This window comes from Vipera berus (assembly GCF_964194415.1).
Source record: "Vipera berus genome assembly, chromosome: 1".
Taxonomy (NCBI): domain Eukaryota; kingdom Metazoa; phylum Chordata; class Lepidosauria; order Squamata; family Viperidae; genus Vipera; species Vipera berus.
Window position 1 is genome coordinate 190075516 of NC_138202.1, and position 27482 is coordinate 190102997.

The 27482-nt window shown below is 43.2% G+C and overlaps 1 protein-coding gene and 1 long non-coding RNA gene across 4 annotated transcripts in view; one reads left to right on the top strand and one right to left on the bottom strand.

Moving 5' to 3' along the window:
- On the top strand, positions 1–26454 carry POFUT2 (protein O-fucosyltransferase 2). Of its 2 annotated transcripts, none has more exons than XM_081315220.1 (10): positions 1–69; positions 234–464; positions 4950–5200; positions 5664–5808; positions 7156–7263; positions 8409–8475; positions 9728–9853; positions 15155–15335; positions 24446–24569; positions 25607–26454. In XM_081315220.1, the coding sequence occupies exons 2-10, from the start codon at positions 313–315 to the stop codon at positions 25758–25760; spliced, it is 1308 nt and encodes a 435-aa protein (XP_081171346.1). In that variant the 5' UTR covers positions 1–69; positions 234–312; the 3' UTR covers positions 25761–26454. The 2 variants fall into 2 exon arrangements, with proteins under 2 accessions (XP_081171346.1, XP_081171347.1); XM_081315221.1 differs by having other exon boundaries at positions 6–69; positions 301–464.
- The window catches only part of LOC308660708, an 18608-nt gene continuing 8315 nt past the window's right edge, over positions 17190–27482 (bottom strand). For both annotated transcript variants that reach the window (XR_014024802.1, XR_014024803.1), the window contains one exon: positions 17190–17308. This is a non-coding gene — a long non-coding RNA (uncharacterized lncRNA). The remainder of the gene's footprint in view (positions 17309–27482) is intronic.

A 27482-nucleotide genomic window follows, 5' to 3' on the forward strand; every position in this document is an offset into this window, starting at 1 on the left:
AGAAGGGAACAAAACAGAAGTGGAAAGTCATCACCGTTCCTTAAGCACATTCTGCACCAGCTACTAAAGGTACCCTCCATTTCTCCCTTTATCACTGTCCCAGAAGAGAAGAACGCGAAGCTGTAAAGTGGATTCCATATTGTGGGTTAGGGTTGAAAAGTCCTGCACTCGAAAACGCCGACGAATGCCCATTTCTCCGTCAAGCACGACAGTCTCGTCTTCCAAATTTCAAGCCAGGTTTTGCATCGGACCTTCTCTGCCCGCCTCCAGTCCAACTGAGCCCGCCCCTTCTCTCTGTAGCAGAGGCCCCAGATGGCGCTGCGCGGGAGCTGCGGATTTCTCCGCCTGTCTCCCGTCCTCGTTCTTTTCGTTCTCGCCACCGCCCAGGCGACCTTCGAGGCCTTCCAGGCGGGCCACAGTGCCTCCTCCTTGCCCGCTGCTGCCGTGGCGGCGCCTTTTAGAAGGTGAGAGAAGCAGCGCAGGCGCCGGGCCCAATAAGCGCGTTTGCAGCCCGCCCGCACTTCCTTGACTGACGGGCCGAGGAGGCGGGGGGCCCGGGTCATCCCCTGCGACTGAGGGGGTCCAACCCGCGTTCTTCGGCCGCTTCCTCTTTTGCAGGGAAGAAGCCCGAAGGAGACCTCCGAAAGGACCCCTGCGTCGGTTTGTGGGGATGCGAGAGCGCGGCCGAGCTTGGTCCGGATTGTGGCTTCTTACCCTGGCTTTAATTCCTCAGGGTCTGATTCTGTTTCCCGGGTCAGCCTCTTTCTTCTCTGGTTCGTGACCACGTCCCCAATGCTGGAAACTTTAGCAGCCTCTTCACAAGTCATCGTTGTTTCTGATTTGGACTCTTTTGTTTAATCTTGTTAATATATTGAGGAAGTTTTAAAGTAACACAATGAGATTTGCCTGCTTTCCATCTCCATCCCATCCCCACAATTGCCTCTTCCAATAATAGCTGGATTGGAGGTGTTTGTACCAGTAACAGCTAACTTAAAAGTATGTCCCAAGAAATACAGGAGTCCTCGACTTATGATCACAAGTGAGTCCAAATTTTCTGTTGCTAAATGGGACATTTGTTAAGTGAATTTTGCCCCATTTTACAACTTTTCCTGCCACAGTTGTTAAATAAATCATTGCAGTTGTTAAGTTAGCAACATAGTAGTTGTAAATCTGGCTTCCCCATGGCCTTGGAACACTGCAACCATGGTAAATATGAGTCAGTTGCCAAGTATTTGCATTGTGATCATGTGACCATGGGGATGCTACAATGGTTGTAAGTGTGAAAAGGGCCATAACTCACTTTTTCCAGTGCCGTTGAACTTTGAACAGTCAACAAATGAACTGTTGTAACTTGAGGACTACTTGTATTAACATAGTAACTCTTACCTATATAATATAGACATACAGAGCATATTTAAACAAAGTGGTTTAGATAGGATTACTGTTTATATGCAGTAACTTGTACGTCTCTACTGAAACAAGTACTGCACATAAAAATAGCAAATCCCACACTAAGTTCATACTGCTGTTACCTGTTTGGGTAACAAAATGTCTGGAAGCAAATAACCACGCTCAGGGAGCACCAAGAGCACCACAGAGAGACTTAAATACTCATGAAAGCTAGGCTTATTGAGAGAATAAGATATCTAGTGGTTTTGAACTAAAACTTTGCTGCAAAGTTGTAATCAGAGGAACTAGCAGGATTTGAGGGGGTAGGGTGGGAAGAGAAAGAACAAGCTATTGGACTCATCCCTAGTCCAATCCCAAGGACAAGATACAAGGGCAATTTGGAAATAAGCCTCTGTTTGGTTATCAATGACAGACACTCACAGAGCCTTGGTGGAGCAGTGGGCTAATACCTCCTTAAGTAACGCCAGCTGCCTGCAATTAGTGCAGGTTCGCATCCCACCAGGCTCAAGGTTGACTCAGCCTTCCGTCCTTCCGAGGTAGGTAAAATGAGGACCCAGATTGTTGGGGGCAATAAGCTGACTTTGTAATAATGCCGCTTGGGGGCGGGGCAAAAGCCCTAATAAGCAGGCATATACATAGAATGAAGGCTATTACTAAGTACATTGATTTGTGCTTTAGATTGTAAGCCGCCCTGAGTCTTCGGAGAAGGGCGGGATATAAATGGGATTAAAAAAAACATACAGAACTTTTATTATACACATTAGAAAACTACAACATGACATTACTTTTTGATGGCACTTATTATGTCTTACAAGGTTTGAAATTCTTTAGTAGTTGCTCGGCGCAAGTCTGGGCTATATGGAAGTTATCAAAAACATCTCAGTGGAACTGCTTCAAAAGTTCTTGGGTGCATCAAGTGTTGTGCGGATGAGCATTATCGTGAACCAATGCCACACCGGAAGTCAGCATGCCCCGACACTTGTTATGGATGGCTCATCTGAGTTTTCATAACGTTTCACAGTAGACTTCTGAATTGATGGTTGAACCATGCTCCATGAACTTCACTAGCACTACTCCTTTGGCATCTTCACATTTTGTGGGATTTTCTATGGCACCACTTCCGGTTTGGTGATCATGATAATGCTCACCCGCACACTGCTAGACGTACCCAAGAACTTTTGAAGCAGTTCCGTTGGGATGTTTTTGATCACCTCCCCAGCCAAGATTTGGCACCGAATAACTACTACTAAGGAATTTCAAACTTTGTAAGACGTTATGACAAGTGCCTCAATTTGAATGGTGATTATGTCAAAAAGTAATGTAATGTTGTAGTTTTTAATGTGTATAATAAAAGTTCTGTATCTGCGAGTGTCTGTCATTGATAACCAAACGGAGGTTTATTTCCGAATTGCCCTTGTATTAGCGAAGTGAAGTTTAGCAGGCCAAGCCAGGCTGCGGCCCCTGCGCTTTCAGCCTGCTAAACCTCACCTCACTAAATCGGACAGAACTTCAGCACCCAGCATAACCAGGCTGAAAGGGAGCCCATCCGTAAGCCAATCACCAAACTGGGTGGAGCCCTCCAATAAGCCAAAAACCAATGGGTGGTGCTCCCCTCTCCTTTCAGAGTGAGGCGTGTTCTGCTGCTGTGAAAGTAAATGAGCAAAACTTTTGCAGTGCAGCAGACCTGCGGTGTCAAGATGCCATGCATGGTAATTGAAACTCACTCAGCTGCTGCCTCAAAGCCATGTTTGTAGACCCTCTGAAAGAAAACAATCTGGAGAAGAACAAGCGATGAGAAAGAAAGCCTGTCCCTTGCGGGGTGGAAATAAATGAGGAGGTGGTAGTTTATTTATTTATTTAATCCCATTTATATCCCGCCCTTCTCCGAAGACTCAGGGCGGCTTACAAGGAAGGGGGTGGGGTTAGGATTGAATGCTGGGAAGGCGGGGAGAGAACTGAATCGCTGAGGATTTGAGACAGAAGTGGAAAGAAGTGCAGAGAGCTTGGGCCGTGCTGCAGGAAAAGGAGAGCAATCCCTGAATTAGACCCACTAATATTCTACTCAAGGGACTTGTAAAAGCTGAAACCACATTCACTGGTCACCTCGGACCAAATGGCTTTGGTGCGGTAACAGTATCTTTTTTTAAAATCCCATTTATGTCCCGCCCTTCTCCGAAGACTCAGGGCGCTTACAATCTAAGAAGCACAAATCAATGTGCTTAGCAATAGCCTTCATTCTATGTATATGCCTGCTTATTAGGGCTTTCTCCCCCCCCCAAGCGGCATTTTTACAAAGTCAGCTTATTGCCCCCACCCAACAATCTGGGTCCTCATTTTACCTACCTCGGAAGGCTGAGTCAACCTTGAGCCTGGTGGGACTCGAACCTGCACTAATTGCAGGCAGCTGGTGTTACTTAAGGAGGCATTAGCCCACTGCTCCACCAAGGCTTTTCTACCTCATTTGTACCATGCAAAACTATAGTTCCTATGTGTCCCCCTTTCCTCCATGCCTCAGCCTCCACCTGCTACCGGTGCTGCCGCTGTGGAGCGAGTTGGGGCAGGGGTGGCGCCACGCTGCAGCCTGTGTGCACTGGGCCCCCGCCATCCACCTCATCCTCCACCCACCACCCCATCCACAACGGCCCCAGGGAACAGGAATTGCAGGGAGCCCTGTCCCCAAGAGGCAGCTGGGACTCCTCACCCTGTCCAAGTCCAGCCCCGGAGCTGCCCCATGAGGCCCAAGAAGGTTGGCAAGACTCCTCCAATGGATCAGGCCCTGGGCCCGCCCTGGTTCCACCCCCTTTGCTGGAGACCCGTGGATCCCCCCCAGCTCTGCTTGGACTCCCCCAGGTACCCCTCCAACGCAAGTGATGTCAAGCTGGCCACACCTCCCCCCACCTTGCAAACAATGCTGGGGCTTATTTTTGGAGCAGGGCTTATATTACGAGCATCCTGAAAAACCATGCTAGGGCTTATTTTCTGGTTGGGTATTATTTTCAGGGAAACACAGTATATATCACTATATCAATACCACACCAATAATGTTGTTTAAACTTTTCTTAGGATTATTGAATAGTCACAAATAGTGAGTTTTTGAATACCTGAAAAGAACATTGTTTTGATAACGATTAAGGACAAGGATAGGAGTCATAGACTTAATTAGCTTGTCTTAGTGCAAAATATCTCTATACCAAAGCACACGCAGAGAATGACAATCCTTCCTGAGCATATACAAAAATTGTTTATTTGGAGCTTTCTTAGCACTAAGAAGAAAAAAGCATCAAAGCATAAAAAAGAAACAATGGTTTTTATATAACCATGGAGATTTATTTTTATATCATACAGTAGATGTTACATTAAGAGAAACCATCATAGAATGTCAAAGCAGCATGTCATTATATTTAACCAACTTTTTCCAAATGTCTGAATTCAGAATCCTTCCAAAAATGTAGCTGTTTAGCTTTTTCTCTCCTTTAAAATTGAAATGATTATAAATCATAGTTTAACAGTAGTTTATTTGTAATATTTCTTTTCTCTAGGTACCTTTTGTATGATGTTAATCCACCTGAAGGTTTCAATCTACGTAGAGATGTATACATACGAATTGCATCTCTTCTGAAGACTTTATTGAAGACTGAGGCATGGGTGTTGGTTCTTCCTCCTTGGGGACGTCTTTATCATTGGCAAACTCCTAAAATTCATCAAGTCCAAATTCCTTGGTCCAATTTTTTTGATGTTCCAAGCCTCAATAAAAACATACATGTTATTGAGTATGAACAATTTCTTGCAGGTAACATATGCTTTAGAAGAACCAGTATAATATGAAATCTTAGTGTAGTTTCATTTGGCTTTTTCTATGCATTAAGATAGGTGAGGTGTACTTTTAAGATACTATTTCAACATTTAAACTCTAATGCACATCTTTTAACTCTTTCAGTAAATCTTATGCATTCTCCATTTAAAACTTTTGGTATATGTTTTCACTGTTGAAAAGCACAATGATTGCAAGCAAAGTTCATGAATTTAGTAGTTACAGGCTTGTTATTACATTTGTGGTGGGGAGAGAGAGAATACAATTTTATTAACTGTTCAAACACTTTGTAATCTTCTTTCTGATCTAAGTTATTCACCTCTCCCCTTAAACATACATAGCTATACTCCATTTCATTGTACATCTAGTATTGTACATCTATTATGTGTAACAAGATATATGGTTATATTTGTGTACTGATTTATATTGAATTGTCACTCAGAGTCAGGTGGTCCTTTTATTGATAAGATATATGTCCTGCAAAACTATGCTGAAGGATGGAAAGAGGGGACATGGGAGGAGAAGATTGATGAGAGACCATGTATTGACCAGCATATGTATTCAACAGATAAAGATAAATATTACAGGTATACTAATCTTTATATTGTTATATTAACATAGTCTCTAGCTAAAAATTATTTCCAACCATGTTTTCTGGGGAGGAGGGAAGTATTTGGGGAAAAAGGGAGAAAAATGTTTCAAAATTGAAAATTGGCCTCTTGGGATAGGTATAGTGCAACTAAAGTCAAAATTCAAGTGATACTTACAATCACTCTCCTTAGAAGACATATCAAGATGAAAGCATCATAACTGAGAAGATGAACTTCTAATTCCAAAATCTCAGCCAGCAGAGCCTAAAGCCACAGAACAAGTAGAGCAACGTGAAGGGATGGATGTGAGGATGTCTAGGCCAGACATGTCAAACTTGTGATGTCACGTGACATTGTGCAACGTATTGGGACAGTTTTGCCATTGCTGGCAATGGGGTGGGTGCAGCTTCTGCGTGACACGTCTGGCCCATGGGCCAGCAGTTTGACACCCTTTCTCTAGGCCAGACATGTCAAATTTGCGACATCACATGATGTCGCGCAACGTATCAGCTTTTTCGCCAATGCTGGCAAGGGGTGGGCGTGGCTTACTGATGATGCATCTGGCCCACAGGCCGGCAGTTTGATACCCCTGCTCTAGGCTACTAGGGTGTTAAAAGTCCTCATCTTATATTGATAGATAAATCATGGTAATTTAATTGTGAAACACGATTCTCTGTTATTTTGTGATAGGAAACGTGAAACCATTAGCCTTAAAACAGACTTAATACAGCTTTTAAAAATTCATTCCAAAAACTGAAAAAATAAAATTTCAGCCCAATTTACAGACACTCCTACTGAGCATCCATGTTCCACAAATTGCAGCCTTCTTTTTCTCTTATCACCTGGCCTACTCAACTTTGTCCATTTGGAAGCCAAAAGAGTTTTTTCTGCCATGATCATATCAGAAAGCAAAATGAAAGTGACACTAGTTATTTACTTAAATTTGACTTTTTAATAAACAATTTTCTTTACATAGCATCTTTCCTCAGTGTGGTCATCTTCTATCGAATTGCCTTAATGAGTTAGAAAAAAGGGGGGGAAATCCATGGGAAATGGGTAGCAGCAGTTTTATCTACAGAAAATCAGGGAATTGATGGACAGGGTAATATATGCAAAACCAAAAAGGAATATAAGAGAAATGTGGTTCATGTACTGTGTTTCCTAGAAATACTGTAGGAACCCACTTCTCCTCAGAGGATCCAAATTTGTACTGTTTTCAGAAAATGAATGGTAATTTTTAAATGAAAATAGACTATCAACTTACATTGAGCTATTATCAAGATTTATTTCAGGTTTATTACTACTTTGTATTCATGTATCTATTAACTCTACTTGTTTTTACAGGGGATGGTTCTGGGGTTATGAAGAAACTCGGGGCCTTAAGGTAGTTTGTTTATCTGTCCAAGGTTCTGCCTCTGTTGTAGCCCCTTTGCTTTTGAATTCATCCAGCAGGTGAGACTTCCTGAATTAATTTTTTTTATTCCAGATATTTGCCATATTATTTTAGCTTAGAAGAAGAAAGAAAGTAGGGAATTTTATGTTTTCTCATGCATCAAACCCAGTAATGATGAAGATATTGATTATCCCAGTTTACAACTACTTTGAAGGGAATATAAATCGAAGATTGGGGCTGAGGAGCATCTTTTGGATTTGTGAAACTTTCTTATAGTTATAACAGAGCTGGAAGGGACTCTGGAGGTCTTCTTGTCTAACCCCCTGCTCAGGCAGGAAACCCTATTTCAGACAAGTGGTTGTCCAGTCTCTTCTTTAAAACCTCTGGTGTCGGAGCACCCACAACTTCTGGAGCACTTAAAAAGAACACTTTATATTTTGCAACAAAAGTTGACTTTCATTTGTAATTCCATTAACAATGAGAAAAAGTATACTGTTAGAGTTTTAAATTGTACTTAATATCAGAAATAGTTTTTCCATACTGATAACTCTCCTGGCTGAAGGCAATGGGTGTTTGGAAATGTAGTATCATCTGGAGGGTTTCTGACCTAGGAAATACATTATGTTGAAGTAAGTGGTATTGCCATGTATATCATTCACTCAGGAATCATGAGTTCTGGATTTTGGACACATTCAGTAAGTTAGCCTATTTAAAGTAACTTCATTCAAAACCTGTTTTGCCCAGATAAAGATCATGGCGAGAGTTTTAGTAGTTTATAGGTGTATGCTGTCCTATTTTTTAATCGGTTTTAAAATTTATATTTATTATAGTATACTTTTGTTGAAATCTTAAAAAGTTAAGCAGGTTAGTTAATAAGTAATTAGAAAGTAGGTTCTGGTTAGTAGAAGGTGTAAATATTTCAAATTTATTGAAAGACTATCAGTTTAAAGTTAAGTAAGTTAACTGTTTAAAGTTAAAGTTTAAAATAGCAATTCGGAATTCAATTTAGATGGGAGCGTAGGAAGTGACAGGTCTGTAGATGAGATTGGGAAGTTAAAAAAAGATTCCATCAAAGGAAAAGTAAATCCACTTTCATTCTGTTATTAAGAAAATGCCATGGATATATAGTCAATAGTTGTGGAGCTCACAGAGGACATCTATCTTAATGTATCTTTACCTTACTTAAGTTTTCTCTTTTTAATAGGTCAGTAATGTTAGACAGAGCTGAACATCTTCTTCATGATCATTATGGTGGCAAAGACTACTGGAATGTGAGAATAACATAATTATTTTATTTATATTATCTGCATAATAATGGAGTAGTCATTTTTAATACACAATCTGTTAAATATTATTTTTATTTATGAGGACCAACTACTCCCATTCTGTGATTAGCTGTGCATTAGCCTTAACAGCTGCTTGCAACTGACCATATCTCAGTAGTAATCATTGAATTTGATTTTATAGCACATAAAATTTCAAAATGCAAAATGCACCCATCACTTTAAGGGATTCAAGGAATATCTATTAAAATGTAATTAAAATCCATTAGGAAAACATCTCTAGAATTCTGCATTCAGTACATCTTTCATTTGTGTCACAAGAGCCTGGTGGCATAGTGGTTAGAATGCAGTATTGTAGGCTAACTCTGCCCACAGCCTGGAGTTTGATCCTGACAAGCTCAAGGTTTATTCAGCCTTCCATCCTTCCACGGTTGGTAAAATGAAGACCTAGATTGTTGGGAGCAATAAACTGACAATGTAAATCAGAGTGCTGTAAAGTATTATGTGGTGGTATATAAGTCTAAGTCCCATTGCTATTGCTAATGCTATTGCTAATTAGAACTTTGTGTTGTATTAACAGAAGATACATACTACACCTGAATTTTCAGTTGAATTCCTTTAAGTATTCCCATAAAATTTGAAGTGTTTCCACTGAAAGAGGATCCTTTTTTTCCAGCAATTGTTAGCACTTCTAATTTGTCCAAACATGTCCCACTGCAAGCATGTTGTTTAAATTGTTCTTAGATTAATGTATTTATTTGTAATTGCTAATGTAATGAACTGCAATTTAACACAGGCATGGCCAACCCATGATCTAAGGGCCACATGGAGCCCTGGACAGGTAGTAATATGGCCCAGAAGATTGTAAACTTTGAACATTATTATATGGTTTATAGACAATAACTATATTATATACAATTCATGTGAGAGAGAGAGAGAGAGAGAGTGTGTATTATATACAACTATATTATATACAATAACTACAAATTTTATATGTATCTCAGGACAATTGCTGTTCACTCAGTGCGTCCCAGGCAAGCCAAAAGTTTGGTCCCCCATTATTTAACATGAAACCACTATTCTTTTTTTTAACCAACAAATTAACACTCTAGCAGCCTGACTGATAAAACAATTATTTCTTTCAGTTTCCTTTTCCTGTAATTTTATGTATTCTAGGAGACCTTTGTAATTATGCTGAAATACGTAAGCTAGTTCTCAATAACGTGTTTATGTCAAACAGACTCGTCGAAGTATGGTATTTGCCAAACACCTCCGTGTGGTGGGAGACACGTTTAGAGCTAAATATTTAAATTCTTCTGATGAAAAGGACAGAACATGGTACTCTGAAGATTGGAGAAATTTGAAGGTAATGTAAGTAATGTACAAATTGATTTTGAATTTAACAATATTGCAGGCCTTTGTTTTATGTTCAGTGGTCACTAAAATCCAGGTAAATGGCTTAAACTGTAAGATATAGAAAATGAGCACTGGATTAATGTGTTATTGATGAAGAGTATACTAAATATTTCTTCTACTTGCTTCCAAATTTTCTCAGTATTGCTTATATTTCTATGGAAGTATCTCAGCCCTTTTCAGTCATATAATGAAGTAGACATTTAAAAAAAACATAATTAAGTCAAACTGTTGTGATTCAGGGTCAGCCTGTGGGTTCGGCAGTTGGGTCGGACGACTCAGAGGAGGAGGAGGGGGTTGTTGAAGACCTTGCTGAGGGGGTTGAAGATCTTGCTGATGAGAGCCCTCAGCCAGGCCCCTCCCACTTGGTCACCACGGAGACCCAGCTGTGTGAGCCTGACAGCGTGGATGAAGATGACCCACAGCTGGCCCTGTTCAAGGACGCCCGACACAGAAGGCAGTCAATTAGGAGTAAACAGAGGAAAGCAATGGGGCTTCTCAGAAGGAGGCAGAGAGAAGCCACGCCCTGAACTCTATATAAGGGGAATGTGTGGGGAGGGCTGGTTTGCTGAAGGCAACCGCTTGGATAGTTCATGTTTCTTAAAGCTCCTGTTTCTTGGTTTGTCTTGTTCCATTTGTTTTTGTGGTAATAAATTTGGCAGGCGTAATTCCAGCCTCTTGCCTTCTTGTAAAAGGGGTTGTCCCTGCCTTTTCTGCAGGGCCGGTAGCAGGCTGGTACAGAACACAAACTTAATTTAAAAATCATAATAAAATTCTGTCAGGAATTATAGCTAAAAGGAGAAGAGGCTCATGGCTCGTTTCTATCCTGAATCGCCTGCCACCTGAAAACTGACCTTTAGCAATTTAATAGCAGCAAAACTGACAGTGGGCAAAGATTCTTTACTTATTTCTTCAATAATGAAAAGGGAACAAGTCCAATGTTTTATTTATACCCTCAATGATCATATACCTTCTTTGATTTTTTGTTGACATATGGAGTTGGAATTTATGAGTAAGATATAATTAATATCTGATGAAAAAATAACAATGATTCAACACTAATGTGTTACCATGTTTGCCTGAAAATAAGACCCGGTCTTATATTTTTTTGCCACCAAAAGAGGCGTTAGGTCTTATTTTGGATGGGATGTCTTATTTTTTTCACGTACAGGAGGCAGCGAGTGCGGGGGCTACCAGGAGTGAGAGTGGCCTCTGCCCACCCTGCCTGCTGGCCCTGCTCCAGCCAGAACACTTCTTGGCCGCAGCAGGCACCATGCAGGGCACCAAGTGGCTGCCCGTGCTGCTGCTGGCCTTGGGGGGGGGCTCTTTGCTCTCCTGGCCGCTCTGCTCTCAGCCGCCCTTGCCTGTGTGTGGGAGTGGGTCTGAAGCATGACTCACTGTAGCGGCAGGATCGGCAATGTGGATAAAGCACCAACCCAAGGTCAGCCTGGACCCGCCTCTCGTTCCATCTCTGTGGAGGTGTTTCCAGTGCATTCTCGCCAGCCCCCACCATGCCTGTGGCACCAGGCCACTTTGTCACCAAGGGCCCCTCTTCCACAGCTCACCTTGTGACTGGAGCAGGCAGCGACCAGAGTTTGCATTCCACCTTCAGTCACAGTGGCGCTGCCCAAGGGCTTGCCTGTCCTGACTACTGTATGCCCCGGCAACCTGCCGCCTGCTTCCCCCCTCTTTTGTCTTGTGCTCTGGGGGAAGCAGGCCCTCTACCTCACCTGTGGCTGCTCTGCCGCCGCCTCAACTTCTGCCCAGCCCGCCACCAAACCCCGGATCTCCAGTACGATCTCTGGAGCATCCCCCCGCTGCTGGTCTGCTGCCACCAGAGATGAGGCAAGGCAGGTGGTGGGCAGGTGGAACTGCCTCCCTCTGCCTTCCAGACACCAGTCAAAGCGGGAGGAAGTGGAGGCTGCTGGGTAGCATCCAGGAAGGATCCGCATTCTGCAAGAAGTAAACTTTAAAGAAGTCTGGCAGTGAAAATCCAGCAGTGGATCTCATATATGGGGAATCTGCACCGCCTGCCTCCCCCTCTGCCTCTGTACTTGGCCTACTAAGCCTCACTTCTAGCCGTGTGATTGATTGAGCGAAGTGAAGGCACAGGGGGAGGTGGGTGATGCAGATATGTGAGACTGGGGAGGTTTTGCCACTGCTGGATTTTTGCTACCAGATTATTTAACTTTCTTTAAAGTTTACTTGATGCAGAATGTGGATCTTTTCTGTTCAGCAATATTGAAAAAAAGCTTTGGAGGAACCTTCCTGCGATTCTGTTCTGCTGCTGGTCCCGATTTTCCAAAGAGGCATCTCTGCAGGGGATCTCCCTCCCTCCCTCTCACGGCGGCCTCCCCTCCCCAAAGTCATGCTTGCAAGCAAATGCCCCATTTCAGTTCACGAGCAACAGCAGCGCCTGGCACTCCTGCCACCTCCCTGAGCTTTCGTGCCATGCTTTGGGTCATGATTACAGCCCCTGCGCTTTCTGCCGTAAGAAGCACCACCGCCCAGCAGCCCTTGTTTCCCTCAAGCATTTCTTCGCTAAGCTGTTTTCCATCTCCGTCACGTTTCTCCGTCTCCTTCGCATTGTGAGACTACCATTAAAACAAAAAAGTTCAATCAGACCCTTCCAACTTAGTGAGATTTTTTTTTCACAAGTTGGAAGGTCTGGTTGAACTTTTTTGTTTTTAAACCGGTAATCCCACAAACCAGTTTTCCTGCACGTGGCGGCAGAGAAACGTGACAGAGAAACACGAAGGAGACCAAGAAACATGACAGAGATTGAAATCAGGTTAGCAAAGAAATACTTGGGGGAAGCAAGGGCACCTGGGGGGTGGTGGGGCAAGCTCTCCAGCTCCACGATGGCAGAGAAATGAAATGGAGCTGGAAAGCAGGTGGCAAGGCAACCACCACCACCCCCGAGGACACCAGGCACTGAAACGGACCCATCTCTCTCCAGCAGCTACCCAGGCCCACCAGAGGGAAAGCCGGCATCTACTGAAATGTGGCGGCATTCCGGCTATGGCAGGAAAGGGGCAACTGGCACGGGTGCTGCAGGCAGGACACCCACTCGCTTCAGCACCCTCCCCAACCCTCCGGGGCTCCACTTGCTGCTTTGGTGGCTCTCTGTGCAGAGCTGCAAAGGTGGCCAGGGGCCTAAACCACCAGCCCAGTGACGATGCAGAGCTGCAGGCCCACAGAGCTGCCACCATTGAAACTGCGAACGGGGATCAGGTGGCGCAAGGCAGTGCCGCAGGACCGAAACGACAGGTGAAGGTGGTGGCAGTGGCCGCCGGCGGGCAGATGATCTGCATGGCAGGGGTGACAGCTCCATCCCCCACCTGCCTCGCCTCAACTCGTGGCTGCAGCACCGGTGCAGTCTGGGATGGAGTGAGCAGGGTCTTAGCTGGGGCTTATTTTGGGGGTAGGGCTTATATTAGGCCCACCCCAAAAATCAGGCTAGGGCTTATTTTTGGGAAAACACTGTATTTACCAAAACATCATTCCTATTGTAGACATGCACTCTCCCTGAAAGTGAATGGTACAATAAGCAGTATGTGATGAACAGTCAGGGCAACCTCAGGTACTTGGGTTTACACACATTGTCAACCCCCTTTTTTTAGCCTGTTTGAGTTTTCCAACTGTAATGACCAAACATTAGTGGCATGCTTTCATACCGTTTTGAGATGAAAAGTGTACCAAAATTGTTGCAGAAGGCCTAAAATACAGTTTTAAAATATACTCCTCCGTACCCCAGTGGTGGGGACAGAAAATCTCAGTCTCATGCAGCACCGTTGCCTACAAGTGGCCTTCAATCACTTAAAAAGCGTTAATTCCAGGCATCAAAGGTTGCCCACTCCTCCCACTCTTGTCCTAGGCTAAGTAAATGTAGGCTTTAATCTGTCTGCCTATGATAACCAAATAAACTTTTCTTCTTTTGAAACAGGATATAAATTGCTAGGCTGCTGTGTATTTCATTTAAATCTTTGATTAATCCTAGAAGTTCATGATACATGATTCCTTTTCCTTTGGATGTTTATGCTCTTGTCAGAAAAATAGCTCTAGAAGGAATTCTACTGTTTGAAAGATAGTCCTTTATGTATTTACTTTGTTTATGAAAAAAGAATCTGACTTAAGGACATGTTATCATGAAATATGAAAAACAGACTGCTATCAGTTCTGTGGCAATTATAATTGCAACAAGGAAAGTAGGGAGTATTTTATCTATTTAATAACATTTTAAACTTCTGAAATGAGGTTTATCCAATAATAGATGCTTAAAAATTATATTCTTGTTTTAAAATATTTATGGTAAGAGAGACATGCTTCTTCTGTCTGAGGAAAGGAAATTAGCTTGGCACAAGCAAGATTAAGACAGCATTCAAAACTAGAAAGGAAAACTGCCATAACTTTCTCATGTCTGTGCAGATTAAGTACCATATTTCTATTTTCCTCAGGAAAGTAATACAACTTTGTGAATATGTAAGTAGAGTCCTTTTTTAAGACTCTCTGTACCATATTTTGCAATGACCAAATTTCTCTAGATTTTTCATTTGGTTACCAATTAAGAAATTGAACAAAGATTAATCTGCAATGTTAGAATGCACCCTCACTCAAAAGACCATGGAATGCAAGACTAGGATTATCTATGGAAGCAGAAAAACATGCCCATACCTGATAGGTACTTGCAAGAAGGGTTCATATAAATGCTTACAAGAAATCAGATAGACAGCCTTGATTCAAAAGATATCACTCTGTTGATAAGAGCTTCTTAACTTTGAGTAATGTGGCACATACCACTGGACTCATGAAATCTGTATGGCTTTCAGCTCTGGAAATACACACATATGCTGAAGGACTCATTCTTCTATCAAAGGCAATGTATTTAGGCTTGTTACCATTGAAGACTGTATATGAAAAACAGCATATCTGAACACATCCCAACCACACCTAACTGATAAAAGTATAGCTGGGTAGAAGTGCATGCACTGCCGAAGAGTGGGCACCAATATCACTTGCGGTTTCTTACTAACAACTGATTGTGACATTTTTACATTACCCTACTTCTCAACTGAAAGGGGTTTACATAATAATTTATGAATATTGAAAGCTTTATCAAATACACATTTACTAAATATATCAAATTTATCCTTAAGCAGTGTTACAGAAAATATGTTCATGAGTGGAGTTATATTCTTACTGAATCAATGCCATTTTATTTCAGTTTCAGCATGTACTGGTTCTTATGTGCTAGGTAAAACCGGGCACAGCCATTGGTGGCCCATACCTTGGTGTTCATCTCAGACGAAAAGACTTCATCTGGGGTCACAGAAGTGATGTGCCCAGCATTCGGGGAGCAGTTAAGAAAATCCACAAACTCATGAAGTTGTACAAGCTGGAGAAGGTTTTTGTGGCTACTGATGCCATCGTGCAAGGTATGTATTTTTTCTCTAATTAGCAAAATATTTTTGATTCTGTTATAAACAGAATCTGTTCATTTAGCATTATACTAAACACATTAATCTGTGTCAAAGATAAAATCACTGCCGGATAAAATAATTTGCAAGACATAATTGAAAAGTTTTAGGTTGCATCCAAGTACAGGAGCACAAGAGACTACCATTCCTACTGGAATATTTTAAGTTGCCTCTCAGTGGGCAACAGCTGCCTCCACTGTCACTTCCTTACTTGAGTTAAACAGGATAATGCAAGAAATAATTGTGTAAATTGCATTTTGTGTGCAGTATATATCTGCAGCCTCAAACACATGGTAATCTAGACCATGCAATTCATAGTAGTCTTGATATACAGTGAACTAGAAAGTCCTAAAGGGATCCATACTTGATTATTCATAAGTTATCACTACAGTGCTAACTCCTTCAGGATATTAATCATGCAGTTTCTGTTGTGTTTTGTTGCCGCTGTTGCAATTCAGCAAACTATTAAGGAAGACCTTAGTTTTATTTCCTTTGAGAACAAAACTACAGAGAAATGAATGATTTAATGAGACAATGATCTGCAATATTCTTTAGAACAGGGGTTCACAACCCCTGGTCCATGGACCGGCACTGGGCTGTGGCATGCCAGCAACCAGGCTGTGCAAACAAAGCAAAGTCCCATCCACGTCCCTTCTTTTTTTTTAAAATCCCATTTATATCCCGCCCTTCTCCGAAGACTCAGGGCGGCTTATAATCTAAGCACAAATCAATGTGCTTAGCATTGGTCTTTCTCCACAGAAACAAAAGGGGGCCGCTGTTGTGATTCAGGGTCAGCCTGTGGGTTCTGCAGTTGGGTCGGATGACTCAGATGAGGGGGAGGAGGGGGGTGTTGAAGAACTTGCTGATGATAGCCCTCAGGCAGGCCCCTCCCACTTGGTCACCATGGAGACCCAGCTGTGTGAGCCTGACAGTGTGGATGAAGATGACCCACAGCTGACCCTGTTCAAGGACGCCCGACGCAGGAGGCAGTCAAGTAGGAGTAAACAGAGGAAGGCAATGGGGCTTCTCGGAAGGAGGGAGAGAGAAGCCACGCCCTGAACTCTTTATAAAGGACTTGTGTGGGGAGGGCTGGTTTGCTGAAAGCAACCGCTCAGATAGTGTTTCAAAGCTCCGGTATCTTGGTTCGTGTCTTGTTTGTTTTTGTAATAAATTTGGCAGACGTATTCCAGCCTCTTGCCGTCTGTAAAGGGGTTGCCTTTTCTGCAAGGCCGGTAGCAGGCTGGTACAGAACAGCTGCTACTTTAGAGCAGACATGTCAAACACAAGGCCCGGGGGCCAGATCCCGCCCACAAAGTGGTTTCATGTGGCCCGCGAAGCCATTCTGGAAACAGTGAGGGAATGGCCCCCACTGCCTTGGCCCTGGCCCAGAGACCCTCCTCCTGCCAGAGACCTTCAGGTCTGTCCCACTCCTGCCCAGGTCCCCATAGGCACCCTTGATGCGAACGATGTAGAGCTGGCCATGCCCACCCAGTAGGCCATACGCACTCTAGCCACGCCCACCCAGTAGGCCATGCCCACCCTGGCCATACCCACCTGAGGGCAACCGCAGTGCTGATGCGGCCCTCAATGAAATTGAGTTTGACACCCCTGCTTTAGAGATATCCAGTGTGTAACATTTAATCCACTTATAACTTTGTTTATATTGTACACTCTAAAACTTGATGTTGTAAAACCTGAAAAAGTGTAGAAATGGACAACAAAATTTAGCATGGTTTAGCAGTTCCCTTGTAATGAAAGATTCAAATGTTTACAACTTTTTATTGTAGAAAAGAGACCAGTAGGTAGAGTTCCATTGCATAATACTTGTACATAAAATTATACATGTCATGGATAAATGTAAAGAGAAAAATTTAAGTCCTGTGATAATATTAGTATCCAGAATCATCCAGGAAAGCTGAACATCAGAAGATCTAAGAAAGACAAAAGTAAATACTGTGAAATACATTGTTACCCACCTGGATCGATTTTAATAGGAAAAGAGAAAAAATCATTCTAGGACTAGGCAGTAAAGTTAAGGCACTAGGAGCACAAGTAGTGTTCTCATCAGTACCCCCTCCCTCCCATTGAGGGGAAAAAAGAATTCTAGAAATAAACCACTGGCTAAAGGATTAGTGTTGCCAAGAAAACTTTGGTTTCCTGGATCATGGATTGCATTTCGAAGGACTTGGCAAAGGATGGGCTGCACTTCACTAAAACAGGGAAAAATGTACTCGGAAAAAAGACTGGCCCAACTCATCAGGAGGGCTTTAAACTAAAATTGAGGGGGAAGGGTGACCAAACCAGACATAAATCCCAAGAAAACAAATCAAACTATGAGGTTTGGAGTGATGAGAAAAAAGAAAAACTCCAACAACTACAGGAGATGCAGGAAACATACCCATGGACAGGCATAAAGGTCTTTAAGGTCTTTATATACAAATGTTCAAAGCTTGGGGAACAAACAGATTGAACTAGAAGCAATAATACATGAGGGCATTAGTTGGCATTACAGAAACCTGGTGGGACGAAACCCATGCCTGGAATGTAAAAATTGTTCAAAAGAAATAGATCTACAAAAAGAGGAAGGGGAGTTGCACTATATGTAAGAGAACACTACATAGCTACAGAAATGCACATGATCAAAGATAAAATCCCTCCAGAATGTTTATGGGTCAATATAAAAGGGGGGAAAAGTGACCTTGCCATAGGTGTATATTACAGGCCATCCAACCAATAAGAAGAAATAGATGAACTCTTTGCCAACCAGTTAACAAACGTATGTAGGATGCATACCACAGTAGTAGTGGAAGACTTCAACTATCCAGATATCAACTGGGAGACAAACTCTGCAGCGAGTGGGAGATCAAACAGATTCCTAACCAACCTAGCCAACAATTTTGTCATCCAAAAGGTAGAGGAGGGAACTAGAATTAAAGCTATACTGAACCTAATCCTTACTAATCGAGAAGAAGCGATAGAGGGAGTTGAAGTTGCCGGAACCTTTGGTGAAAATGACCACGTCATGCTGAACTTCAATATAATGCAAACACAAACAATAGAAAATAATCCAACCAGATTCTTAAACTTCAAAAGAGCTGATTTTAACAAACTCAGAGACAACTTAGGAAAGATTCCATGGATGAAAATCCTAAAGGGGAAAACAACTCAAGAAGCATGGGAAACACTGAGGAGTATGATCATAGGGGCCCAGTCCAGTGCAATACCACTGCAAAAGAGAAACAAGAAATTCAAGAGGAAACCAGCATGGCTGCACAAAGCTCTCTCAGACAAACTGAAAGACAAAAAGGACAAGTACAAAAAATGGAAAGAGGGACACATAACTAAGGCTGATTATCAGCAGACAGCCAGAACATGCAAAGATGAAGTCAGGAAAGCAAAGGCTCAGAATGAATGAAGACTTGCAACAGAAATCAAAGACAATAAAAAAGAGTTTCTTTCAACGTATTAATAACAAAAAAAAGGTCAAGGAAACTATAGGTCCACTAAAGAGAGAAGATGGCAAGGAAGTAACAGGCAACAGGGAGAAAGCAGAACTGCATAACTCATTCTTTCCATCAGTCTTCACACAAAAAGAAATTATAGCCCAACATACCAAAAAAACTACTCCAAAAGACAAACTAGAAACAAAAATTAAAATAAGCAAGAAAATGGTAAGAGAACACCCATCTGAACTTGACAAATATAAATCACCGGGACCCGACAGATTACATCCCAGAGTTCTAAAGGAGCTGGCAGATGTTATCTCAGAACCATTGTACCATATCTTTCAAAAATCCTGGAACACTGGGGAAGTACCTGATGATTGAAAAAGGGCTGATGTGTTTCCTATGTTCAAGAAAGGGGGAAAAACAGACCCAGGAGACTACAGACCAATCAATCTAACATCAATACCTAGGAAGATCTTGGAAAAGATAATCAAAAAACAGATCTGTGAACAACTAGAATCAAACAAAGTTATAACCAGTAGCCAGCACGGGTTTGTCAAAAACAGATCATGCCAAACCAATCTTATTTCATTCTTTGATAAAGTAACTAAATTAGTAGACCAGTGAAACGCTGTGGACATAGTATATTTCGACTTCAGTAAGGCATCTGACAAAGTAGACAACAACCTGCTGCTTAGTAAGCTAGAAAATAGTGGGATAGACAACAACACCATCAGATAGATCTGTAGTAGATCTATAGCTGGCTGACAAACCATACTCAGCGAGTAGTCCTCAATGGTACTACATCCACATGGAGAGAAGTAAGCAGTGGGGCACCACAAGGCTCCGTCTTAGGCCCAGTACTTTTCAATATCTTAATTAATGACTTAGATGAGGTAATAGATGGGGAACTCATCAAATTTGCAGATGACACCAAACTGGCAGGAATAGCCAACACCCCAGGAGACAAGCTCAGGATCCAAAAAGATCTTGACAAACTTGAACAATGGGCCCTACCCAACAAAATGAGTTTTAATGTGGAAAAAAGCAATGTTTTACATTTAGGCAGGAAAAATCAAAGTTTTAAGTACTGATTAGGCGAGACCTGGCCCAAAAGCAGCAACTGTGAGAGGGACCTTGGCGGCCTAGTTGACGATCACTTGACTATGAGCCAGCAGTGTGCAGCAACAGCCAAAAAAGCTAATACACTCCTGGGTTGTATGAACAAAGGCATAGAATCAAGATCACTAGAAACAGAGCATCGGCACTCATGGATGGCTGCCAGAATCTGAATTCTCCTCCCCTTAACACATCATATCATACAGAATATCCCTCCCTTAATTACACGTCATAAATCACATTCACCAATTAGTTTAACACACAAAGTTTCACTTCCCTTCTGAAGCACGCTCTTATCTTCTCAAAACATCTGGGTTGAATTCCTCCTGCGCTTTAGTGATTCAAAGCCAAATAGTTAAAGCAAAAGGCTGCCTCTTATATTGTCAGTGCAAAAACATGTCAATGTTTGCAGCATTGACATCTAACATGGTGGTAGACCAGTTGCTTCCCTCCTCCTGCCAGGCACCTGCCCCCGCCCAGATGCCCTTGCCTCCCCCAAGCATTTTTTTATTAACCTGCCTTTCAGCTGTATTCCATTTCTTCGTTCACTTCTCAGCCTTTGCCGCGTGTTTGTGGGACTATCAGTAAAATAAAAGAGTTCCATCAGACTTTCTAACTTCTTGAAATCTTGTGAGAAGTTAGAAAGTCTGATGAAACTTTTGTTTTACCAATAGTCCCACAAATGCGGCGAAGGCTGAGAAGCGAACGGAGAAATGGAATGCAGCTGAAAGGAAGGTTAGTAAAAAAACGCTTGGGGGAGGTGAGGGCATCTGGGCGGGGGTGGGCACGGCAACCTTACCCTGCATGGTGGCAGGAGGGTAGGGCGTGTGCCTTCCCGTGCCAGGCCAGCCCCTGCAGCCCAGGGGCAGCTGTGCTGGGCAGCAATGGGCAGGGTGTTGAGGTGGGGGCTGGCAGGCCGACCAAAGCAGCAGGTGGAGTACCGAAGACACAGGGAAGGAGGGTGCTGAAGTGGTCAGTCAGGCCATTGGCAAGAGCAATTGCCTTTCTTTCCTTACCTGACTCCCAGCTCCGTGCTGTTTCTCCTTTGCAATCCGCCACCGCTACCGCTTGCAAAGAAACAAAGGAGGGTTTTTTTGGGGGGAAGGTCAATCAATCAATTCCAACTTCTCATGAAAGATTGCGAAGTTGGAATTGATTGATTGACCTTTTTTACCCCCAAAAAAACTTCATTTCCTTGCACACAGTGGGGGCAGATCGCGAAGGAGAAACAGCATGGGGCTGGGAGTAAGGTAAGGAAAGAAAGGCAGTTTCTGGGGGGAGCAAGGATTTCTTTCCTAACCTGCACCACGTGTTCCAAGGCCGCTTTCCGCTCAGATGCATTGCTCTTGTCAATGGCCCGACTGCCCACTTCAGCACCCTCCCTCCCTCCGGGGCTCCACCTGCTGCTTTGGTGGCTCTGTAGGCAGAGCTGCTAAGTTCTCTTCTCTGCCAGAGAAGATAACTTTGCAGCTCTGCCTACAGAGCCACCAAATCTGTAGCTCAGACATGTAAAACACAAGACCTGCGGGCCGGGTCCAGGTCAAGGAGGGCCTAAATTTGCCTTCCCCCCCCAGGGGCTGTCCCAGAAATGACAAGGGACCAGCCCCCGCTGCCCCAGCCCTGGCCCACCCCAACCCGGCTGGGCGCCCTCCTGGCACACGCTCAGGAAACTATGAGCGCTCGGGGGCTGGTGGAGCTCATTTGCCTCACCCTGCCTCACCCCACCCCTCCCAGCCTTGCCCATCATGTCCAGCCATTCCCCACTTTGCCGGGCCTTTCCTCGTCCGGCTCTGCTTTGCTGCACCATGCCCTTCCTTGCTTGGGCCTTAGCGTTCTGTAAGCCTAGTGCCCCAGGGCCTCCCCGGCCTGCGGGATGAAAGGCACAAAGATGGGAGCCCACAGTGGCACAAGCCGAGCATCGGCCGGCTCCCATTCGCCCTCTCCGCCATGATGCAGGGGAGTGGAATGCAGCAGTCATGCAGAGCCACAGCCTGGAACTGCTGGGCCTGGCAACGTGGCGGCTGGAGAGAAAGGGTGAGAAGGAGGAGAAAGCAGGAAGGGTTTCTCTGTGTGTGTGAGAGAGAGAGAGAGAAAGAGAGAGAGAGAGCCAGGTGGGGAAGAGGAGGAGAAGGAAGCCGAGGTGTTACAAAAAAGGGAAGCCTCCCCCTTTCTTCCCTCCTTCTCTTTTTTTTTAACCTCCTCCCACTCCGTTCAGGTTCTGCTGGAGGAAAAGGGCGAGAAGGGGGAGAAAGCAGGGAGAGTTTTTGTGTGTGAGGGAGAAAGAGAGAGAGAGAAAGATTGAGCCAGCAGGGAAGCGAAAGTGTGGGGAAAGGAAAACATTGCAGAGTAAGCAAAAGCAAACTTACAAAAAGGAGATCTCTCTCTCTCTCTCTCTCTCTCTCTCTCTCTCTCACACACACACACACACACACACACACGTGCTGCGTCAGGGTAGTGGTGTGCAGGCAGGTGAGAGCGCAAACTCGCAGATTGGCTTTGTGGTCTATTTTTGGCGCCTCACCTCCGTAAAATCATAGTACTCTTTGGATTGAAGGGAAGTTAAGAGGAATTGGCCTGAGTTGAAATTAAAAGGCCAAGTCAACTCCCCCCCCCAATTATTTTGTCGGAGACGTGGAAAGTGTTTCTTGCTTCTACTTCCTCTCATCTGCTCTTTTATAATTTAATCCAGCCTTACCCAAACTAATGTCTTTTGGGTATCATGGACCACAGTTCCCATAATCTTGTGGCTATGCTGGCTAGAAATGCAATACCTTATTTTCTCTGCAGTATGCGCCTAGGAGGCAGTAGGTTTGTGGGATTTAGATGTGTTTCTTCTGCCTAATTTATTAAGCCAACATCTAATTTGAAATTAAACGTTTCTGAGAAATCCAGGGTGGTTTACAAAAAAACTCTCAAAGACAGCTATTGTAAAGCATCACCAGCACTGCTTAAAACAATACTAAAAGTATTTTAAGAAAGAAAAATATTAGTAGTAATTTACTTAGTGCTGTTTGACCATAAAATGTGGTGTTCTTCTACATATGCCTGGCCGAACAGTGTTTGTTGTTGCCTCTAAACGGGTGAGGGATGCACTGTTCATATTTTCCTTGGAAGAAAGTTCTATAATTGGGGTGCTGTCCCCGATAAGGCTCTGCTCGTGGCCACTGTTCTATAAACCAAACCAGGGGGACCATCTGGTCTAAATGGATGGTAAACATAGATTATGGGGCTGGAGGCTAAAACATATGACAAATGTTTGTGGGAATTGGGTGTGTCTAGCTTAGTGAAAAGGACATGATAGCAATATTTTATGGGCTGCCACAGAGAAGAAGGGGTCAACCTATTTTCCAAAGCATCAGAAGGCAATAATAGATGGAAACTAATCAAGAAGAAAACCAGCCTAGAACTAAGGACTTGTGAAAACAACTAACCAGTGAAAAGGCTTGCCTTCAGAAGTTGTGGATGCTCCATCACTGGAGGCTTTTTAGTAGAGATTGGATATTCCATTGTCTGGAATGGTATAGGACCCCTGCTTGAGCAGGGGGTTGGACTAGAAGACCTCAAAGGTCTCTTCCAACTCTCTTACTCTTTGAGAGAAGCGCTGCCAAGGAAGGAGATGGGAATGAAAAGGAGGGAAAGAGGGGAGGGAGGGAGGGAAGGAAGGAAGGAGATTGGAATAAGGGGGGGAGGGTCTGAGAGAAGTCCTGCCTTAGCACTTGGCCACCAGCAGCCCTGTTGCCCTTTCACCATCTCCTGGTGGTCTCCCATCCTATTGCTGAGGATGCTTTGGTTACAAAGCCAGGTCTCGCGTGGAGAGGGAGTGGGCCTCCTTCTGATCCACGCACTTTGCCCTTCTGCACCCACCATGAGCAACCTGGCCAAGGAGAGCGAGCACAGAAGCAGTAGCCTTCAGGAGGAGGTAAACGCAGCTGGGCACCCCCTCAGGGAAGTGCAGCTAGGCTAGGCAGGGCTGTGGGGTCCTGGTGACATGGGAGCTCAAGGGCCGGGCTGGGCGCTTGACCTCCGCGGCCCAGGGCTCCGGGCAGTCCATGCCACCGTCCAGGGGCCCCCTGCATGGCCTGAGGCTCAGTGAGGTTCCGCCAGTGGACCATGCCCCGTTGCTCACCCAGGCCCACCCCCCCTCCACTGGAGACCCTCACGTCTACCCCAGGCCTGCACAAGTGCCCCTAACATGAGTGATGTTGAGCTGGCCATGGGCCATGCCCATCCAGCACCCGACAATAAATAAGTGGGGTTTGGGTTGCAGTTTGGACACTTGGTCTTTAAAAGATTTGCCATCACACATATAGCTTCTCCTGCTTAAGCAAGGGGCTGGACTAGAAGACCTCCAAGGTACCTTCCAGGTTCTATTCTATTCCTTTTATTAAAATCCTTAATCATTTTATTAAAATCCTTGGGCAAAAAGATGGTTTTGTTTTAATATAAGTTGGGGTAAGATGAAATTTGCCACTTGAAGAATGTTGATTGAGTGTATTTTTCCAGAGGTTGAAGAATTAAAAGTACTTCTTCCAGAGATGGTGAGATTTGAACCTACGTGGGAGGAAATGGAGCTCTACAAAGATGGAGGAATAGCAATTATTGACCAATGGATATGTGCACATGCCAGGTAACACTCTCTCTCTCTCTCTCTCTCTCTCTCTCTCTCTCTCTCTCTCTCTCTCTCTCTCTCTCTCTCTCTCTCTCTCTCTCTCTCTCTCTCTCTTTCCCTCTCTCTTTCTCACACACACACCCCACACAGAGTCTTGCTCCAGCTCTTGCCATCCTTGCAGTTCAGAAGCTTGCAAATACTAGTAGATAAACAGGCACTACTTCAGTGGAAAGATAACAGCACTCCATGACATCATGCTGGCAACATGACCACAGAAAGGTCTCTTGAGAGCACTGGCTCAATGGCCTTGAAACTGAGATGAGCATCACCCGGTTAGAGTTGGCAGAGACTAGCAGAGTGAAGTCCACAGAGACTCCCTTACCTTATTCCTGGACTTTTATAGTGTTTTGTATATAAGACTACAGATACACATTTGAAGACTACCCAGAAGCAGTCCAGAATGTAGTGGTCTGGGTGATGGCTGATACATACTAACCCTTGTACTTGTATTTGCTTGTTTCTACACTATCAGCTTTCCACAGGCTATTTAAAATGAGACTTTTCAGAGAGCATTTGAACTAGGAATTGATACTCTTGGTTGTAGTATTTTGAGTCATTAGGATTGGTCTATTTGCATTATTATTGTTATTATTATTACTATGATCACTTTATTATTATGTATTGATGGATGTGTGGATAAATCTAATACATGTATATATGTGTTTGATTTAGCAAAACTGAATGATTTTATTATCCCCATAGCATTAATGGAGTTATCCTGAAGTAAAATGGGTGGCCAATAAATTTTTATTTATTTTTATTTTATTTTAATTCCATTTATATCCCACCCTTCTCCGAAGACTCAGGGCGGCTTACAAGCTTAGCAGTAGCCTTCATTCTATGTATATGCCTGCTTATTAGGGCTTTCACACACACCCCAAGCGGCATTATTACAAAGTCAGCTTTTACAAATAAATAAATAATCGATTATAGAAAACTGATAGCAAAATTTTTAGGAATACGTTTCCTTATCCACTGATATTTTCTCTTCACAGATATTTTATAGGAACCTCAGTCTCAACTTTTTCTTTCCGCATTCACGAGGAAAGAGAAATTCTGGGTTTTGACCCCAAAACAACTTACAACAGATTTTGTGGAGATAATGAGAAAACCTGTGAACAGCCAACCCACTGGAAAATTGAATATTAATATATTCAGTCAGTGGAACAACAGCTGCCACTTCACCAAAGAAATTAAACAATTATTTTTCTGGAAAGAAATTGGTTTTAAATATGTTTCCCTTTTTTTTCACTGTTTCTGGTGATAAACATGTGAATGGTGCTACTGTAGCTTATTTCTTAAACTATTTACAGTGGTCAGTATTATGGTTATAATTCAGAAAAAAAAACCAAGATGTTCAATTTGCGTCTAATCAAACCTTCAAGTTGGGCCAGTTCAATTGCTTCAGTAGAAAATCCAGCAAAAGTGACCATTAAAAGCTCTCAAATGGCACAGCAGTTTGGCTGAGCTGAACCTTTGGAACTACAGATCCCTGAACACTGCAAAACAGCCAATGTCAGTAATGGTTTTGATCAAAGCAAAAGGCACTTCAAGGATTCACACATCCCTAGTTTTAACTGTTGACACTTCTGAGAAGTCCCATTTTTATCTGATGAGATAATGTATTCTAATGCAATTAAATTGTTTCTAAAAGGTTTTGCTGGAACTAATTTTGTTTACAAAAACAATATGTTAGATATAAATAAAGTGTGTAAGAACGTGCGATTCGATTTTATTTGTGAACTGGGAAGAAAGTGCAAGGTGTATGTGGCTAAACAAGTTGGATGTCCTAGTCAAGTTGATTATATGAGAAATATTAAATTGCCTAAATTGGTCTCTTTCATTTATGTCATCTTTCTTTTGTCTCAAGTTAATTGTCCTGCTATCCATGCATGTCTCAGAAAATCAAATGTAAACTTACCAGTTTATTATGACTAACAGAATTGCTTTACCTCTACATAAAAAGATACATTCCTGTGTAGAAAGTCAGCACACACACCCCACCGTCAGAATGAAATATTTTGGGGTATATTAAAAGAGGCAGAACGTTATATTTCCCCTAAAGGAGAAATAAAAATCTTAGGGGAGGCAGAAACACCCCAAGTTTCCACAGGCAGAAAATGAGCAGGCCAGTTTTTAGAAATGCAGATTTGGGGCACACCATAAGCAAAATGCCTTCAGCCTCCATAAGAATTTACATTCCCCCCACCCAAAATCTAAAGCACATGACCTTTAGAACATAATAGGATTAATCCTACACCCTCTTCAGACTAGCAAAAGACACAAAAGCCCACCTCTGAACAACCCAGAAACATTTCCACTTCAAAGTTTCAGAGCCCTATAAAGATCCATCCGCTCTCAACTCCATTGGGTCAGTTGTCCCAGAACTGCATGATGTAGGTTCTGCTCATCATTAAACCTTTCCAAACAGCCAGCCCAGTGGTAGGATTCAGATATGTGAACAACTGGTTCTCTGTGTGGATGCCACTTCCGGAAGTCCATTGTGGGCCTGGGCAACAAAAAATTAGCTACCGGTTCTGCCAAAGTGGTGCAAACCAGCTGAATCCCACCACTGAGCCAGCCTCCATTTTATTTCCAACGTCTTAGCTTCCATTTTATTTACTCCCAGCTTGGAAGTGGACCTGATGATTTTTCTTTCAACACCTGGATAAGATAGGCAAAACTGGTATTATAAAAATAAGGTTATGCCTTTTCATATCTCTAACATATCTGCAAATTGCAGTCACCTGATCCATTTTCTACTGTAGTAATCTTGGCATTCTTGTAATTTAGCACAAAAAAAAGAAATTGGCAAGGTATAGCAACTGTGGTGCTAGAGAACAAAATAGGTTTATGGACATTCCTTGTCTG